Source organism: Choloepus didactylus, chromosome 20, assembly GCF_015220235.1.
Source record: "Choloepus didactylus isolate mChoDid1 chromosome 20, mChoDid1.pri, whole genome shotgun sequence".
NCBI classification, from domain to species: Eukaryota; Metazoa; Chordata; class Mammalia; order Pilosa; family Megalonychidae; genus Choloepus; species Choloepus didactylus.
This window is the reverse complement of record NC_051326.1, coordinates 35,043,784-35,064,959: the sequence shown is the minus strand read 5'-3', so window position 1 is coordinate 35,064,959 and position 21,176 is coordinate 35,043,784. Positions and strand designations below refer to the sequence as shown.

General features: G+C 38.0%; 1 protein-coding gene across 2 annotated transcripts in view; it reads right to left on the bottom strand.

Annotated features, from left to right (window-relative positions):
* Positions 1-21,176, bottom strand: part of MSRA (methionine sulfoxide reductase A) — a 464,462-nt gene that overhangs the window by 236,423 nt on the left and 206,863 nt on the right. For both annotated transcript variants that reach the window (XM_037812806.1, XM_037812808.1), the window contains exon 2: positions 10,776-10,844. In XM_037812806.1, the coding sequence (XP_037668734.1) occupies positions 10,776-10,844 (69 nt within the window). The remainder of the gene's footprint in view (positions 1-10,775; positions 10,845-21,176) is intronic.

The following is a 21,176-nucleotide window of genomic DNA, read 5'->3' as shown; positions in this document are numbered from 1 at the left end:
AAAACCAAATCAATGAGTTCAGGGAAGATATAACAAAAGAGATGAAGGCTATAAAGAAAACACTGGGAGTATATAAAGTAGAAATCGAAAGTTCGAAAAAACAACTGGCAGAATCTATGGAAATGAAAGGCACAACACAAGAGATGAAAAACACAATGGAGACATACAACAGCAGATTTCAAGAGGCAGAAGAAAATACTCAGAAACTGGAAAACAAGACATTTGAAAGCCTACACACAAAAGAACAGAGAAAAGAATGGGAAAATATGAGCAACATCTCTGGGAATTGAATGACAACATGAAATGCAGGAATGTACATGTCATGATTGTCCCAGAAGGAGAAAAGAAGAGAAAAGGGGCAGAAGCAATAAACGAGGAAATAATCAATGAAAATTTCCCATCTCTTATGAAAGACATAAAATTATGGATCCCAGAAGTGCAGTGAGCCAGTTTGAATGTATTATGTCCCCTAAAACACCATTATCTTTGATGTAATCTTGTGTAGGCAGACATGTTGGTGTTGATTAGATTGTAATTCTTTGAGTGTTTCTGTGGAGATGCACCCCACCCAACTGTGGGTGATGACTCTGATTGGATAATTTCCATGGAGGTGTTACCCCACCCATTCAGGGTGGGTCTAAATTAAATCACTGGAGCCATATAAATGAGCTGACAAACAGAAGGAACTCAGTGAAGCTGAGAGAGACATTTTGAAGAGGAGCTACAGCCAACAGGGACACTTTGAAGAATGCACAGAAGCTGAGAGTAGCTGCAGCTGAGAGACACATTTTGAAGACAACTGTTGAAAGCAGGCTCTTGCTCCAGAGAAGCTAACAAAAGACTAACACCCCAAGAGCAACTAAGAGTGACATTTGTGAGGAACTGCAGCCTAGAGGGGAACGTCCTGGGAGAAAGCCATCTTGAAACCAGAATTCTGGAGCAGATGCCAGTCACATGCCTTCCCAGCTAACAGAGGTTTTCCAGACACCATTGGCCATCCTCCAGTGAAGGTACCTGATTGTTGATGCATTACCTTGGACACTTGATGGCCTTAAGACCATAACTGTGCAACCAAATAAACCCCCTTTTATAAAAGACAATCCATTTCTGCTGTTTTGCATTCCAGCAGCATTAGTAAACTAGACCACGCAAGGTACCCCAAACAGAATAGATCTGAATAGGCCTACACCAAGACACTTAATAATCAGATTATCAAACCTCAAAGACTAAGAGAGAATCCTGAAAGCAGCAAGAGAAAAGTGATCCATCACATACAAAGGAAGCTTGATAAGACTATGAGCGGATTTCTCAGCAGAAACCATGGAGGCAAAAAGGAAGTGCTATGATATATTTATGATACTGAAAGAGAAAAACCACAAACCAAGAATCCTATATCCAGAAAAACTGTCCTTCTAATATGAGGGAGAGCTTAAAATATTCTCTGACAAACAGATAATTACAGGGTTTTTGAACGAGATACCTGCTCTGCAGGAAACACTAAAGGGAGCACTACAGACAGAAAGGAGAAGACATGAGTGAGAGGTATGGAACACAATTTTGGGAGATAGCAGCACAGCAATGTAAGTATACCGAACAAAGATAACTGTGAGTATGGTTGAAAGAGAAGGTTAGGAGTATGTGGGACACCAGAAGGAAAGAGGAAAGATAAAGACTGGGACTGTATAACTCAGTGAAACCTAGAGTGCTCAACAATTGTGATAAAACATGCAAATGTTTTTACATGAGGAAGAAAAAATGAATGTCAACCTTGCAAGGTGTTAAAAATAGGGTGGTATTGGGGAAAAATATATAATCAATGCAAACTAGAGACTATAGTTAACAGAAACATTGTATTATGCTTCCTTTAATGTAACAAAGGCAATACACCAAAGCTAAATACCTATAAGAGGGGGACATAAGGGAGGGATATGGGACTCTTGGCACTGGTGATGTTGTCTGACTTTTATTCTAGTTTAGGTTAACTCTATCTTTCCTTTTGTTGATTTCTAGCTGTCATGTTTTTTTTCCTTTCTTTTCTTTTGTCTCTCTAGCTTCTTTGACTGTTCCCCCTTCTTTATGGAAGAAATGGAGATGTCCTTATATAATAGTAGTGATGGTGATTGATACATAAATATATGACTATACAGGGAACCATCGATTGTTTACTTAGGACGGAAAGTATGGTACATGAACAAAACCATCTTGAAAAAAAAAACGGATTGATGAAGAAACCTTGAAGGCACTACATTGAGTGAAATAAGTCAGACTCATAAGGACAAATATTGTATGGTCTCACTGATATGAACTAATTATAATATGTACACTCATAGACATGAAATATAAGTTACCAGGATATAGAACGAGATTAAAGAATGGGGAGCAGTTGCTTATTATGAGCAGAATGTTCAACTAGGTTGAACTTAAGTGTTTGGAAATGGACAGAGGTGACGGTAACATGCTATCGCAAGAATAACTAACAATGCTGAATGGTATGTGACTGTGGTGGAAAGGGGAAGCTTAGAGTCATGTATGTCACCAGAAGGGAAGCTGGAGGTTAAAATATGGGAATGTATAAAACAGTGAATCTTGTGGTAGACAATCTCCACAATTAACTATACAAATATTAGAAATCTCTTTCATAAACTAGAAGAAATGTATGACACTATAACTAGAAGTTAATAATAGAGGGGTATATAGGGAAAAATATACCTATTACAAACTATGTACTACAGTTAGTAGTATTTTAACATTCCTTCATCAATACTAACAAATGTACTATATCAATATTATGAGTCAATAATGGAGGGGGGTGGTTAAGGGTATGGGAGGATTTGAGTTTTCTTTTTTTTGTCTTTATTTCTTTTCTGGAGTAATGAAAATGTTTTAAAAATTGGGGAAAAAAAATTGTGGTGATGGATGCACAGCTGTATAATGGTACCGTGGGCAACTGATTGTGCACTTTGGATCTTTGGATAATTGTATGGTATGTGAACAACCTCAATAAAATTAAATTAAAAAAAAATTTATGAGAAAATAGGGGAAATATGGGCTTACTGGATATTTGATATCAAGAAACTACAGTTTGTTTACATATGATAACAATGTTAAGAAAATGTAACCACCATACCATTATTTTTTAGAGATATTTACTAAAATATTCATAGATGAAATGATGATATCTGAGATTTACTCCAAAATAACCTAGGCTAGGGAAGATGGAGTAGGTGAGAATATAGATGTAACACATTTAGCCACTACTGATAAAAGTGGAAGCTGAGTGAGCAAGGCTTCATTTTATTACTTTAATATGTTTGAACATTTTCACAATAAAGAACTAAAAAATAAATTTTTAAAAAACTCAACTGGAAACTAAAAAACTCAATGGAGAAAAATGATATTGACAGGAAACACCCTAAAAGATTTTTAGTCCATTTCTTGTGTTAGATACAGTAGAACTAATTTCAGTGAAGCACACTGGTGCTTGTAGGATGGCTTGTACTGAACTGTGCACTGGTGGGTGTCACAAGCCTAAAGAACAGAGCAGTGTAACAAACAGCCCCACAGAACTCCTCGACCACTCACTCTAAGTGTATTGTCAGCAATACTGTTTATTGTATCACATTACCTGGAGACCTCCTTATGAGCACCCTTGAAAGAAATTTATTTCTGGTTTTAGAATCAGGAGGTGTTTTTTTTGTTTTTTGTTTTTAAATTCCTCCAAGCATTTAGATTTTCAGGATCAAGAAAAACGGAAACCCACCGTCTATAACCAACTTATCTTTCTTTAGATGGCTGCTAAGAAACATGGAGTCAAATTTATGGTCAACTCTAATAAGTTATACAGAATTATGGTGTACACTCTTTGTCTGTTTCATTGCTCTTATTTTTCTTTGCTCCAATATTTACCTACTTCTAATGAATGTTATTTTGTTGTGTCTTGCATATATTTTAAGTTCCCTTTAATCCATTTTATATCAATGCTAAAGACAAATAGTTGGGGAAAGTGTAAGAGAGGGAATGTTGTATATGATATCTGCAACATGGGTCACAGTATTTTACTTAAAAATGCTAGTTGAATGAAACTGAATAATGAATAACTTTTGTAGTTTTTGTTCTCTATATCTATGTTTCTCTAATAAGAAAAAGTTAACACAGGAGCAGTAGAAATACAATTATGCAAATTTTATTGAGATTTTCTCCATAGAAATTTAAGAAATTTCTGCCACATTTGTATTAAAAAAAAAAAAAAATTTACTTTCAAACTAAAAAAAAGGTCAGTCCAGAGGGTGATCACTGTACACCAGTGATAACAGTGAAAATTGGCCACAACTGATCCACTGCATAGTTGAGGCCAAAAGAAACACAGTAGTCCTTTCTGAGAGCTCTGTACTGACACTGAAGGAAGCCACCAGTCTTTCTCAGACCAGTGATGAGTGGGTTTAACAGAAAATTTAATAACAAGGACTGGTCAGTACTCCGTCAACATTAGATCAGTTCTCAACTAATGCTATTTGTTATCTTTCATAATCCCTGGGTTATAAAGGACTTATCAGGCACTGCGAAGGAGAGAGAGAGGAAATCCCATGGAAACTGACTACTGTTATGATCAAATCCTGGGCCTTAATCACAGCAGCCCTGGCTGGGGAGACTTCTGTGGCCTTCCAAGGAGCACACCCTCGGGCTGGCCTTGGCCTTGCAAGCAGCCGTGGCTGAGACCTGACAGCAGGCCCTGTGCTAAATGCCTCATAAGCATTACCTCATGGCAGCCTCACAACAACCCTAGGAGGTAAATATTCTTACTTTCATTTTACAGATGAGGATTGAGTCTCAGAGGGGGGTAAGAAACTTATCTAGAGTCACGCACCTAAGTTTATCTGACTCGAGAACTCTTATGAATTCTGAATTGTTTATGGACTTGTCCACAACTTCTTTGTGCAGGAAAGCTTACTTTTTGGTTTTTACTTGCATTCTAAGTGGTTGAGGTTGATGTATAGGTGATCTCTAAACAACTGAAGCATTATTCATTTCACTCCTTTCTACAATGGGTTCAGTTCCATTCTCTAAGCACAGAAAATCCCTATACCTATTCCTCAGCTTCCCTACTCTAATTCTATCCTCCCCTTGCCCTCCTCACCCTCAGATATCCTCTCTGGCTCCATACCTGCTCTTTTCTGGACCTGGACCAGGACCCACGTGGCTGCACTATCCCAGGAAATACCATACAACCCAAAAAGGATTTTCAACACAGGTTTTAAAAGGTCTCTTCCCTACTCTCTATTACCTGACCTCTCACACTGCCAAAGAAAATGAAAATTGACATCATTGTACACATGAAAAAGACATATAAAATAAAATTTATCTTAAAACGTGTCTCCAAGTGACCAGCTATGAGACCTTTAAGGTACTTGAAATTACCATGGGAGAAAGGCCTATTTTTGTTTCTCCAAGTGCCTTACCATTTAAGAAGTTTGCACCAGTTAGCTGCCTGCTGTTCAAACAGTCTTGTGAATTTAGATGGTTTAGTTAATTACAAACACATTTCAAAGTCATTCTTTCTGGCCTTTTTCCTGGAATGAGTGACTGTCACTCCGCGGCTCACAGAATGATCTTCAGTAGTTTTCAGTCAAGGTTCAGAGAGAAATATGCCACACCGGGATTCGAGTATTTACCAACATAATGTTGGATTCAGGCCAATGAGACACCAATATATTTTCCTTTGAAGTCTGACATATTGCCTGCTGCTTTCAATGCTGTTTTCTTGGCTGGCAGACAAATAACTGTGGCTATTTCAAAAATCACCTACAATTCAAGTTGAGGAAAAAGAAATTCCTTGTGATTGGTTCATGATACGAACACTGATCTCACTCTCCTTTGGGATGCAGAAGGTGACTCCCCCAAGGGGGGAGAGTTTATGGGCCTCTGACAGTTGCTCGCCCTACGCTTTGTGATCCATCAATCTATTGACATAGCTATTTGGGAGAGGGACCAGTGAGTTCTTGGCACCTTGGCTTTAAACAGAGATGTGTAAAGAGATCGTCAGCACATTTCCACGATGTCTAGGATTGTTTGCTCCCTCTTGTTTTAAGAGCCCTAAAAGAACCTGACTGGGATTTTTTTTTTTTTTTTTTTTTTTTTTTTGTAGTGGGTTGAGGTCACACAACCATTACTGTTGGGCTACCGTGAGCCTACAGCCTCATGGCCACCCAAAGGATTCACTGGGGTACTTCTGTCGCTTTTGCTTGGAAACAATCGCTGAACACCATGATTTCTCACTCAAGACCCTTACCTCTCTCTACACAGCCTGGATATGGGTTTCCAAACAATAGGATCAATATGAGTGAGAACTAAAAGGTTTGACATCCTGAAACAAAGTAAATTCTCATTAAATGAGAAGAAAGGATTCTAAAGGCCATTTAGTCACATTCCCCAACAGGTTAGGAATGACCTCTCTACCATTTGAACGCCTCTAATGATGGAGGGCTCATTACCCTATACCACTGGGCTGTATTAGTATAATATCAACACTGCAAAGAAATAATTGGATCAATTTCCCATCTCTTATTGGAATGCTATAAGCCAGGTTTTATAAATATGAATTAACTTTTAATTTAAAGTGATTAAGAAAGAACATAATATTTATTGGATTAAATCTTCAAAGTTCATAGTATATAAGAGCCCTGGTGTTGATGCTACACTACATATACTCTTAAGTCCACTGCATTACAATTTTTTCATTCATTTACTTCAGTTTGTATGTCTAAGTTCATTGTTTTCCAATTTCAACTTTACTCAATGTATATTTATTATTCTTGGTGTGCTCTTCCAAAACATACACTCTCATCATAGTGTGACATTATATCCCAGTTGCCTGAAACCTCCATTTTGCACCTCATCACATGAGCATCATTTTTTAACAGCACTCTTTTCACTCTTAAAAGTGTCCTAGTTTGAGTGCTAAATGAAATAGTCAAGGAGTATACTTTAAAGTAATAAATTGTATTTCATTTTTTAAAATTGTACTAAAAAGCTTCACAACTTAAGATTGGAATCCCCCACCCCTACTTCCCAGTACTCTCAATTAATCAGCCTTTGGTTTTGGGTTTGTTTTTTTTTTCCTTGAAATAAGTCTTTTTGACTATGGAGTATTTTTAATACAATGAGTAGGGGCTTCATGCTCAAGAGCCACCAGCACAGAGAGGCTGGAGCCTGGGCTCTCTGCACGGATAGAGCAGCCCTTTGCCAACGGGATGTCACTTTCATTAAGACACTGAGAGCTGGAGAGAACCTTCCTAAGACAGGCACAGCATGCTGGCAAATGCAATGTGGATATCCTCGTACCTGAGAAAGCATCCCCTCTACTTGACCACATTTCTTTTATCTTTGGGTACCTCAGTTTCTCTGTCTATAAAAGAGCACAATAATACCCACTTCACGGGGCTGTTATAAGGATTAAAGGGAGGATACCTCTAGGGCGCTCTCAGGCTCCAGGAACAAGGACAATAAGCAATTGCTAAATGTACCCTTCTGCTTTTCCAGCTTACGAGAAAAAGGCTCCCACTGATTTGAAAGAGAGCATCATACACAGAAGAGGAGAAGCCCACTGGGAGATCAGAGCCTACTACCTTCATTATCACCATCCTAAAGTACAGAGGAGAGAAAGAGCAGCAAAGAGGCTAAAGAATTGCGGTCACAGAAAAACAAAATACGACAAGGAAAAACCTAACCAATGGACCACAAAAGAAAATTGGAAAAAATGAACTTCTTAATTTAAAAATAATCTGTGAGGATTGTGCACCAGAAATAGATTTAAGAAAAAAAATATATATATATATATCCTGATCACTTGCTATAACAACACTTTCATATATGTTCACAACAGAATGTGCCCTTGTCTTTCATTTTATCCTTTCTTACATTATAGATTCTAATCTAAAAGTCTAATGGCAGTTCTGTGGTCACTTTCAGAGTAGATTGAATTTCAAAGTTCCCATTCAGACAGCATTCTGTATATTCAAATTATTAACCAATAAATCATCAACTTAAAATTGGTGTTGCTACTTTACGTAAAATATTAAGACCTCCAAGGCTGAAGAATGAGTTTGGACAATCACAGAGTGCAATTATTGTTTTGGTTAACATGCAGTCAAGTAGATGTAAGACGTTCTCCTACACATCAACGCATGCTACTACAATCAAATAGGACAAAACTATACTTAGAAGGAGCTGCGGCAAAAGCTGCACTTCAAGGGTTCTTCAGATCAGTCTGGGAATGCACAGAAGTCTACAAATCAATTTGCTAAATTGGCTCTGCTCGAAGTCATGCTCTAGGGCATTTCTGAATCTACCAGGCTCTCCCAAGGCTCATTTGACCTGTGCTGAGAGTCATGTGACATCATGAGAAACAAAAATATGGACTCCAGGGTCAGTTAGCTCAAATTCTGGTTCCACCACCTCATTTGCTGTGTGATTTTGGAAAGTCATATCATCTTTCTGAGAAAGGAATTATATAACACCACCAGACTTGCAAGGTGCTGGGAGGATTAAACACCCAATGTCCATAAAACAGCCGAGCACTCAGCTTAGCCAGGCCTTTTCAGTGTAGCTATAAACAAGCCAGAATAAGAGAAGCCCATCCCTGCTCCCTCACTCTACTGTGGGCCGGGTGGACAAGCAATATAAACTGAGAACAGTCTTGAAAACATTAATATAAAATGCTTGTATATACTTAACCAAAATAGCAGCCTTAATTTAGGCATCTGGAAGAGCCAAATGGCAGTTCTGAAGAATTCTTAGATGTCAAAATAATATTCTATTTTACAATCTGTGTAATTCTGCCCTTTATATGTTGTTAACTTGTAAAAATTATGCACATGATTCACCTCTTTTAAAACCACACGTGTTGGCTATTCACAGTGGGCTTCCCAGAAGCTGTCTAGCTCCAGATGAGCCTTTGGTCCTGAACATGTAACAAGAACCCAAAGCTGAAATGGTCTCAGCTTGTCCAACCCTCTCATTATATGGGTAAAAAAAAAAATTTGAGGCTTGGAGAGGAGAAGTTGTTTGCCCAAAGTCAAACAATGAAGGTCTTAAGATTTTAGTAAAGCCACTAGAAACCAAACTTGTGGAGGAAAAAATATCACGGAGCATTAGTCACTGATATTTCCAATTTGCTGGCCAAACAACGTCACTGGCATGTATGGTATTGAGTGTGGGTATTCCCTCAGGAAGGAAGTTTTCCTCCAACATCACAACAAAGAGAAACCTGCTAAGATAGGCAGCCTCATCTTACATTTCCAGTATCACATGGAACCCTAGTTTCTAACATGTCTGGGGTTTGACAATTTGAAAGATAAAAAAAAAAAATCATCAAAGGAACCTTTTTAACGTCGACACATTTGACACATGCTGTCCTATCATAAGAGACGCTGTGCTAGGCCTGCAATTTAGGCAAAACGTCTTCATCTGAACATAATTCCTTATAGGTGAATTAACAAATCACACATTTTAGGGTGTCCGTTCTGCCTTTTTCTACGAAAATCAAATTCTCCAGTTAAATTTCTGAGCATAATAATTTCTAATCACTGATCAGTATATTTTAACAATGCTAGCACATACAGAGCAAGATTTACAAACATTTAAGTAGAATTTAGTCTCTTTCATAATTCTCCAACTGTTAACCATCGCTGATTAATAATTGTGGTTCCATCTCTAAGATTAAGAAAACTTTACATACTGAATATACTAATTTAGAGATAGGGTTTTTTGCTGAGGCTAATTTCCAGGTCAAATACACTTCAATGATTCAAAGCAGTTTTGCATCAAAATTCCTCATAAGAGATTACCATCAAGACCAGAATAAAACAGAAGCCAGAGGAGGGCATGAAGTCAGGAGTCTTCATGTTTTTAGGGTAGGAAAGACCATAGAAACTGTCTACGGGGAAGGAACCAGGGTGAACAAAAAATTGAAAATCCAGGGAACAGACAGGGTAATCCCTGAGAGGGTGATATAGGACAGACCCCAGAGAAGGGAAGACAAGAAGGAAGGGAAGGAGAGAGGGAGGGAAGGGAGGGCAGAAAGTGAGAGGATGGAGGGAAGAGAGGAAGGGGAAGGAGGAAGGCAAACAAAGAAAGTGCCAGATGCATAAGATATTTTGAAGGAAGTTTAGGTGGCACTACATAGAGGTAAGGAAACGTGAATTTAAAAGGATCTCATTACCAAACTATCTGGGACATAACAGAGAGGTTCCACTCAGCCACATAATTGTATTTTGTGGGTATGCATCCAAAGAGTGGATTTTATTCAGTTTAAAACATTTCAACTGTTATTTTCTCTTAAGGAATATGCTCAACGCATGATGGAGGGGAAAGAGGTCATTCAATTAGATTGATTTATTTTCTGGAAAGACAACTCAAAACTACTTAAATCCCAGCCTTTAACAAAGTCATATCAGTGTGGGGAAAAAAACTCCCTCTTGGCAAATTAAAAACTCAAACCCTAAATTAGCAGGTTAATTGACAGTGTGGACATAAGAAACAGCAAATACACAGTTTGATACTTTTGTCAAAGTAAGAAAAGAAAGCACACTAAATTCTATAGAATAAGTCTTTCTGATCCCAGAAATTACTAAGAATTCAATCATTTTCTTGGCTGCAATGACATGTAAATATCTAGAAGGGCCCAGATTTTGAAGCCCTGAGGACACTCGCTAAAACTAAGAAATTTGGCACTAGTCTTTGCACACAATTTGGGTTTTCTCTCAGAGTTGATATCTTACCAAATACAGCCATCTGTGTTCCCTCTGGGAAAGGTTCAACTGTTCTGTTGCCATTGACATGATGTTTGGCTAGAAAAAAAAGAAAGAAAGAAATGCAAGTTTAAGTGTAAAGTTCTACACACATACTAACACATGTCATTAAATGTGTCAATGAGCCTATTTCTCATTTTTAACTATACCAAAGCTTGCCCTCTTAAGAATGTCAATGCTCTTGTTTTTCATCTTAGAGTTAGAGGAAAACCTAGAGGTCATCTAGGTCAGTTACTTCCTGTGATACAAGTTTGTGCCATGGCCAGAGCTGGTGCTAGTTTCAGCCCAGCCTAAAAGCTCCTTGCTTCTGGCCAGTGGGTTCCAACTGTGCCAGGTGTCACCTGGAGAACAAGGAAAAAACCCTGGGTTCTAGGACAAGCAGGGGGTGGCTTCCCCTTTACAACTCCTAACAATCAAAACAATGACCCAAGTGAGAAGTAAAAATAGAGGAGTAACATTGGGGACAGTTTTTCAAGTAACAGAATAATAGAGCATGTCATTTCACCACAATTCAAGCACTGTTCCTGGGAGCCAAACACACTAGCTTTCTTAAAGATGAGATGGATCATTCCAGTGCTTACTACTCCTAATCTCCCAGACCCCTCAACTAATGGTCTTCCCACCCTGGTGCATAAACAGGATTAGAAATAAACATGAAAACAATTTTAAAAAGGTAGCAGGTGATAAAAATAGAGGAGGATTATGGGAAGATGATGGAGTAGGGAGCTCCAGGACTCAGTCCTTCCACCAAAACAACTATCAAACAGGAAAGGACTGTCTAAAATAACTATTTTGAAATGAAACTCTGGAGGCCAGAAGAACACTGGAAGAACAGGAGGAAGAGGCTGATAAATTATGGTGAGAAATATTTCTCTCTCCACCTGGCGGCAACTGGTGCCCATTCCCTACTCTCACAGCAGTTGGCCATAGGATTCAACCCATGACTAACTCACTGGTGACAGGAGGGACATTAAAAATACTCTTCCCCAAGAGTACGAGTGAGCACAGCCAATCACTAATCACGGTTTTTGATTAGCAAATTCAGATCGCTGGGGACCCGGCTGTGGGGGCAGTGATTGTTTCAACCAGCCCCAGGCAGTGGCAGTGGCCTTGGCCATTATTTCAACCCTCCCTGGTCAGCGGCAGCAGTGGTGGAGATGCTGCACTTCCTCGGGTCCATGGAGGACAGTTAATTGAAGGGCTGCATTTGCTGGGAAGGCCAGGAAAGCTCAGCTGTGGGGAGACAGCCTGTGCCCCTTTCATGGGACCCTCGCTCTATTGTGACTGGAAAACACTGACTTGGGGAAGTCCTCTCCAGTGTGCCCTCCTCCCAGAATTTCAGCTTCAGACAATGAAAGAAGTGTTACCTGGGAAAAACACCTGCCAGCTTCAAACATCCAGGAGAGATAGGTCTGTCCCTCGGGAAACAGCAGGGGAACTCCTACAAACAAGGGAATTCTAAAACAACTAACAAGCAAAAGCCCCGGACAAGGCAGAAGCCCAGAAAGACAGGAAAAACCCTGCACACAGCATTCACCATGGGCAGTCCTTCCTGATACGGGGGCTGAGGCTCAAAAAAAATCTCTCTTATCACCAGATGGGTTACAAAACCAAGAAACAGACACCTCAGGAAATAAATACCAGAGCTAACATTATAAAATGTACAGTGCAAAAAGGATTACAAGTCAAAGAAACAGGAAATGAGGCCCATCCAAACAAAGAGGATAAAAATCAAAAACACCAATGAAGAAGACAAGAAAGTGGACATAATGAACAAAACCTTAAAAAAAATTAAAAAGCTCAAGGAGAAGGAAGATGTGCAGAAAGAACTAAAGAATATCAGGAAAACAGTGTATGAAAGTATTAGTAAAGAGAGAAATTTTTAAGAAGAAACCAAATAGAACTATTGGAGTTGAAGAACACAATAACTGAAATGAAAAACGTCCAGGAAGGTTTCAAGAACAGACTGGAGCTAGCAGAAGAATGAATTGGTGAACTTCAAGACAAGATACTTGAAATGAGTCAGGAGGAGAAGCAGAAAGTAAAAAGAAATATAAAAAGCAAAAATAGGCTAAGACACCTCTGGGACATCAAATGCACCAAAATACACATTATGAAGGAATATTCAAAGAAATTATACCAAAGAACTTCCTAAATTTAGCAAAAGACATGAATATGCCACATCCAAGGAGAATAGAGAACACCAAACAGGATAAGCATCAAGAAAAATACACTCCATCATTTATTGATAATACTGTTGAATGCAAAGGACAAGGAGAGCATTCTGAAAGCTGCAAGTCCTATTTAGAGTGAGTGATGATTTTTCATCAGAAACCAGGGAGGCAAGAAGACCGTGGGTGAAAGACAAAGTAGTGAAGGAAAAATACTGCCAGCTATGAATTTTATATCCAGTGAGACTTTCTTTCAAAAATGAGGGAGAGATTAAAACATTCTCAGATACACAAAAGCTGAGGGGGTTCAACCCCACTAGACTGCTTTACAAGCAATGCTAAAAGGAAGTCTTCAGACTGAGAGGAAAGGACACCAGAGCAACAAAAAGAAATAAAGACCTCCGGTAAAGGCAGCCATTTTGGCAAATTAGAAATGCCAATATCGTTGTAGTGTATTGTTTGGCATGTAACTCCACTTCTTACTCCCTATAGGTGCTAAAATGCAAATGCAGAAAAAGAAATGATAAATCTATGTTTTTGGACACACAACATACAAAGATACAAGTCGTAACAAGTACAAAAAATGGTGGGGCGACAGAGGGATATAAGAAAAGAATATGTGTACGCTACTGAAGTTAAGTTTGTATCAAACCAAATATGATTGTTGATAGGTCCAGCCTCCTCAAGAGATGCAGAGAGATAACAGCAGCCTCTGAGGCCTTGAAGAAAACCATCCCACAGCAGAAAGATAACAGCAGCTCCGAGGCCTTGATGGAAACCAGCCCAGGGCAATAAGAGATTAACCCCCTTCCAGGACGGGTGTCAACTAAAAACTTTGTGCTACAAACTTTTCTTCCTTCTCCTCCTCCCTCCACCCGGTTCCCAGGCACGGGAACCTGCCTATATAACGCATTCTCCCTGCCCGGCCAGGGCACACACCATTTTGCGTGCTGCCTGGGAGGTTCTTTGTCTCTGCAAATAAACTTCAGCCTGAACTCAGTCTCCTCTCTGGTGGTCGGCTCCTCTCAATTTTTATATATTTAGGATGTTAAATTTTGACCCCATGGTAATCACAAGGAAAAGAGAAGGAAAATACATCCCAATAGAAATGAGAAGGCAGTCAGTATAATACAGCACAACAAAAATCAAATAAATATAAAGTAGGCATTAACAAAAGTAAGGGACAAAATAAGTTGTAAGACTTACAAGGGCTAAATAGCAAAATGGCAGAAGAAAGGCCTTTAATATCAGTGGTGACATTAAATGTAAATGGATTAAACTCTCCAGTCAAAAGACAGAAATTGGCAAAATGGATAAAAAAAAAAAACAACCCAATTATATGTTGTCTTCAAGGGAATCACCTTAAATTCAAAGATACAAGTAGACTGAGTGTGAAAGGATGAAAAAATATATACAGTGCAAGTAGTACCAAAAGAGAACGGGGTGGCTGTTCTGATAATATAGGCTATATCTGATAAAATAGACTATAAGTCAAAACAATTACAAGGGAAAGTTAGTCATTATATACTAATAATGACTATTCAACAGAAAATGTACCAACTATAAATATATACGCACCTAACAGCAAAACCCTAAAATATATGAAGCAAATACAGATTTGAAGGAAGAAACTGACAGTCTGACATTTAATAGGAGGAGACTTTAATACACCACTCTCAATAATGGATAGAACATCTAGGTCAGATGATAAATAAGAAATACAAGACTTGAATGATTATCTAAACCAACTAGACCTAGCAGACATGTATAGAATACTGCACCCAATGAAAAGAGAATACACATTCTTCTTGAATGCACATGGATCATTCTCCAGTATAGACCATATGTTGGTTCAATAAATGCAAAAATTTTGAAATCACAATGTATATTCACTGACCACAATGGAATAAAGCTAGAAATCAATAACAGAGGGAGGAATGGAAAATGCATAGATATGTGGAAATGAACAACTTACTCTTAAATGAACAATGAGTTAAAAAGGAGATCAGAAGCCAAGTTAGTAAATATCTTGAGGCAAATTAAAATGAAAATATAACATACCAAAACTTATGGGATGTAACTAAGGTAGTGCTGAGAGGGGAATTTATAGCTCTAAGTGCTTACATTACAAAGGAAGAAAGACTTCAAATCGGAGGCCTAACTTCAAAACTGGAAGAACTAGAAAAAGAAGCACAAACTAAACCCAAAGCAAGCAGAAGGAAGGAAAAACACAAAAGATTAGAGCGGAGATAAATGAAACAAAGAATAAAATACAATAGAGAAAATCAACCCCAAAAGTTGATTCTTTAAAGGATCAAAAGCAACAAACCTTTAGCTAGACTGAGAAAGGAAAAAAAGAGGATACAAATAACTAAAATCAGAAATTAAAAAGGGGATATTGCTACCATCCCAGCTAAAAAACAAACAAAAAAAAGGTCTATAAGAGGATACTGTGATCAACTGCACACCAATAAAGTAGATAACCTAGGTGAAATGGACAAATTCTTAGAAATACACAAACTGCCTACACTGACTCGTGAAGAAATTAAAAGGTCTCTACAAATCAATTACTAGTAAATAGATTGAATCTGTAATCAAAAAAATCTCTCAACAAAGAAAAGCCCAGGAGCAGATGGCTTCACAGGGGAATTCTACCAAACATTCCATGATGACCTAAATCTGCTTCTGTTCAAAATTTCCCAAGAAATCGAAGAGGCAGGAATATTCTCTAATTTATTCTCCAAGGACAACATCACCTCACACCAAAGAAAGATAAAGATACCACAAGAGAACTACAGACTAATATCTCTTATGAACACAGATGCAAAAGTCATCAACAAAATACTGGCAAATCAAATCCAACAGCATATTGAAAGAATCATACACCATGATCAAGTGGGATTTATCCCTGGTATGCAAAGTTGGTTCAATATAAGAAAATCAATTAATTTAATACATTACATTAACAAATGAAGGAAAAACACAACTGACCATCTCAATTAATTCAGAAAAGGCATTTGACAGAATCCAGCATCCCTTCATGATAAAAACACTTAGAACACTAGGAATAGAAAGAAGATTTCTCAGCATGATAACGGGCATACATGAAAAGCCCAATGCTAACATCCCAGTCAATGGTGAAAGGCTGAAAGCTTTCCCTTTAAGTTCAGGAACAAGACAAGGATGCCTACTGTCACCACTGTTATTCAACATTGTACTGGAAGTTCTTGCCAGAGTAATTAGGCTAGATAAAGAAATAAAAGCATACAAATTGGAAAGGAAAAAACAAAACTTCCCCTATCTGCAGATGACGTGATCCTATATGCAGAAAATCCTGAAAAATCCACAACAAAGCTCCTGTAGCTAACAAATGAATTCAGCAACGTGGTGAGGTACAAGATCAACATTCAAAAATCAGCAGTGTTTCAAAACACAAGCAATGAACACTTGGAACAAGAAATCAAGAAAAAAAATCCAGTCATAATAGCAACTAAAAATTAAATTTCTAGGAATAAATCTAAGGATATAAAGGAACTATACATAGAAAACTAAAAATCATTGCAAAGAAATTAAAGAAAACCTAATTAAATGGAAAGATATTCCACGTTCGTGGACTGGAAGACTAAATATTCTTAAGATGCCAACTCTACCCAAAGCAATTTATATATTCAATGCAATCCCAATCAAAATTCCAAGAACGTTCTTTGTATAAATGAAAAAGCCAATCATCAAATTTATATGTTTAAGGGACCCCAAATAGCTAAAGCCATCTCGCAAACAGAGACTGAAATTGGAGGACTCATACTTCCCAATCTTAAAACTTATTACGAACCCACAGTAACCGAAACAGCATGGTACTGGCACGAGGAAAGAAATATAGACCAATGTAATAGAACTGAGAGCTCAGAAATCAACATTTATGGCTAACTGATTTTTGATAAGGGGGCAAAGCCCAATCAACTGAGATAGAATAGTCTTTCAACAAATAATGTTGGGGAACCTGGATCTCCATTTGTAAAACAAATAAGGAGGGCTCCCACCTCATACCTTATACAAAAATCAACTCAAATTGGATCAAAGACCTAAATATAAGAGGTAGAACTATCAAACTCCTAGAAAAAAATGTAGGGAAGCATCTTCAAAACCTTATGTTAGGCAACAGTTTCTTCGGTTTTACACCCAAAGGACAAGCACTAACAAATAGATAAATGGAACCTCATCAAAATTACAAACTTTTGTGCATCAAGGGACTTTATCATGAAAGTAAAATGACAACCTACATGATGGGAGAAAATATTTGGAAGCCACATAGCTGATAAAGGTTTAATATTCAGAATATTTAAAGAAATCCTTTAATTTAACAAAACATCAAACAACCCAATTTAAAAATGGGCAAAAGACTTGAACAGACATCTCTTCAAAGAAGATACACAAATGATCAGAAAGCACATGAAAAGATGCTAAACATCATTAGCCATCAGGGAAATGCAAAACAAAACAATGAAATACCATTTCACACTCAGAATAGCTAGTATTTAAAAAATGGAAAATAAGTGTTAGAGATGATACAGAGAAACAGGAACACTCATTCATTGCTGGTGACATTGTAAAATGATGCAGCTTCTGTGGAAGACAGTTTAGCAGATCCTCAGAAAACCAAATATAGAATCGGCAATCCCACTACTAGGTATATACCCAAAAGAATTGAAAGCATGGACCCAAACAGATATTTGCACACTGATGTTCATAATGGCATTATTCACAATTCCCAAAAGATGGAAGCAACCCAAGTGTCTATCAACCAATGAATGGATAAACAAAATGTGGTTCATACATACAATGGAATATCATTCAACCATAAAAAGGAATCAAGTCCTGATACACAAGATGATATCGATGAACCTTGAAGATATCATGTTGAGTTTAATAAGCCAGAGACAAAAAGACAAAATATTGTATTATCTCACTGATTTAAAGCAACTTAAATAAACAAACTCAGAGTCAGAATCTAGAATGTGGGTTACCAAATACGGGCTGGGAATCATGGGAAATTAAGGCTTAAAATATACAGGGTTCCTATTTGGATGATGGAAATGTTTTGGTAATGGATGATGGTGATGGTCACACAACATTGTGAACACAATTAACACACTGAAATATATCTGAATATGATTAAAGGGGGAAATGTTAGATTGCATATATCGCAACAGAATAAAAGTTTTTTTTAAAATCCATGGATCTATGCTACACAGAAACCACAAACTTTAATAATACAATTATAAAAATGTGCTATCAGCAATTGTAACAAATGTTCCACATCAATGCAGGGTGTTGGCAGTGGGGTGGTATATGGGTATCCTGTATTTTATACATGATTGTTCTGTAAACCCACAACTTCTCTAACAAAGAAAAAAACCCTTAAAAATAAAACGTGATGAGGTTACAGTTCTCCAGCATTAACTTGTTCTCTAGCTTAATCTTCAAACTGTGACCAGGTAGAGAATATCTGAGTATGTCCCATTTGAGTATTTCAATAATATCCTCAGTAATTTTTGAATGTGAATATTTATGTAGAAAATACATAAGAGATGAGTAGCTAAGACATTTTGACATTGCATCACAAAGCACATATATTTTGATTTAACAGCTCACATTAGCTCTATTGAGCTCCTGCAAAGGGCTCAGCACTAAAATTCAGCACCAGCTGATCTAAGGTGAATATATGGCATGGTTCCTGCCTTCAAGGATAGTATAATTATCTTCAAGAGGTAAAAACTGCAGAAGTAAACAATACCAGAAGGCTTATAATAGTGTGTTAAGTTCTGGAATATGGATTAAACATACTGTAGAAGTTCTTAGCAAAGGGAAAGCAAATTGGGAAGTGACAGCAAGGTACATGGAAGAATTGAGACAAGTGTATCATCTCAAAGGAGGGACAGGGTTTGGAAAGGCAGAGAGTGAGGAAGTAAGTTGAGTGAGGGCCAGGGTTGATAGAACCAAGACTTCTGCCTGGGCCAGAGAAGAGTCTGGTCTGAGCATAGTAAAGGTGTTATGCTGGGAAAGAGTGGAGATTAGAGATGGATTGGTAGGATGGAACCTATCATAGAAGGTCTTGAGAACTCCATCCAAACCCATGGGAGCCCTAGAGAGCCTCCAAAGCACTACTGAACATCCTTTAGACCCTGAAGGTTTTCAAGGCTTGATTTAGTTCAGGCAATCCCTTGGTGATTCCATCAGGTCAGGAGTTCTCAAGTAATTGTGGCATTATCCTAAGTAAGAAAACCTGGGAGGGAAGAGGGACAGCGCCGTCCTAGGGTTCAGAGTGCAAGCTGGTGGACTCAGCAGCCTTAAAGTAGTCTCCAGCCATCAACTGGCACAATTAGCAGATATGTGATGGAAGATTCCAGGTGGCCACTAATCCGGTTAGTACCACTGGTTACTGAATCCAAAGATATGATGAGGCTCCATGTGGAGGTCACAGTTCTGTTCTATGACTATAGATATAGCACCCCACAATCCCGTGAGGGGTTTTGAAAATGTTTGTCTTTAAAAATATCAAGTCATAAACATAGTACGAAGATGGCACACATTTATTAAAGTATTACTTGTAATAAAATATTAAACATCTAAATATCCAAAAGTAGAAAAACTGCTTAGAAAGATCAGAATTTGTGATTTATCAAAATAATGGAGTTTTAATTTTAAATATAGCATTTGAGAGATATATAGAAATATGGAAAATATTGGGGATAATGGTAAGTAAGAAATCATATTACATATTGCATGTAGATTATAATCTTGGCTAATTAAAATATGAATGCTTATGGGAAAAGATTGGCAAAAAACAAATGAAAATAACTAGGGAGATTATACAAGCTATTTATTTTTTATTAATTTCCTTTGTCATCTAGGTTTCTTTGTATTCTAGGATGAAAATATGTTCATTTGGATTTTTTTAAAATAGGAACAGAGTTACTGATTTTTTAATTTTTTCCCACAGCAGTTGGTTTCCCAAGGCAATCCACCAAGGCTTACTCATAGTCCAGCTGAAATACTACACATTTACAATTAAAAGTGTAGCCTATTTGACATTATTTCTTCAATAGCTCAAAAGCACCCCAATCTCAACATGACCTTCCATTCTAAATCTGATCCTCTTCCAGCATCCCCTTTCTTTAGGGATAGGACTGCCACATTCACCTACTTCCTAGTTATCCTTGACCCTGCTCTGTCCCTCCCTACCCACATCTAATCCAAATCTAGCTAATTCCATCTCCTAGACATCTTTAGAATCCCCCGCATTTCTTCCCTTCACCACCCAAACCACCCTGGTCCCAGATATCTTGACCTCTTGCCTGGATTGCTACAATTGCCTTTTAACTCTTCTGTATTCATTCTTTCCAATATAGCCACAATGATCTTTCAAAAAGGAAAATCTAATATATCACAAACTCCCCAACCACCTCCCCCACCTCCAATGGCTTCCCATTGCTCTTAGGCTAAAGTCAAAATTCTATAACATGGCCTTCGAGGTTCAATGGCCACCTTAGTCCCCATTCTCTCTATTATAGCCACCCTGCTCTCTTGAGACCAAGGACCTTTCCACTCAACAGAGCTGCAACTTTACATTTATGTCATTATTTTGACGACACTGTATCCATCAGCAGACCATAAGCTCAGTGAGGGAAGGGGTTGTATTTCTTTTGGTCACCATTTCCTTAATCCTAGCACAGTGTGTGTCACAGCATAGATGTCCAGTCAATGTATTAAATTAATGAATGAAGAAGTAAACAGTACTAAAGAGTCCCTCTTTAACCACCATTAATGAGATATTATCTTATCTGATACATTCAAATAAGATACACGCAGGTCCCTTATACAAAAGTGATCACTGAGAATGCCACTCAGAAATAGCTTCCCCAGCCAGGTAGCCTGGTGACCAAGGAATGCCACTGTTCCACTCCTTAAATTTCCACCCCTCTTTCCTTTTCCATTAGCCTACTCTCATCTGAGAAGATGGCATGCTGGCAAGGAGTAGAAAGACTAGAAACACTAAATGAACTGGAGAGGAAAGAGGAAGGTTACTTAACACTACCTCTTCACAGCTGAGGTTCCCCCAGAGGTCTCTGTACCACACCCTTGAGCACTCTTGTCTTTTATTCTAGAGCCCTTTGCCCACAGATTACTAGTTCTGTTGATT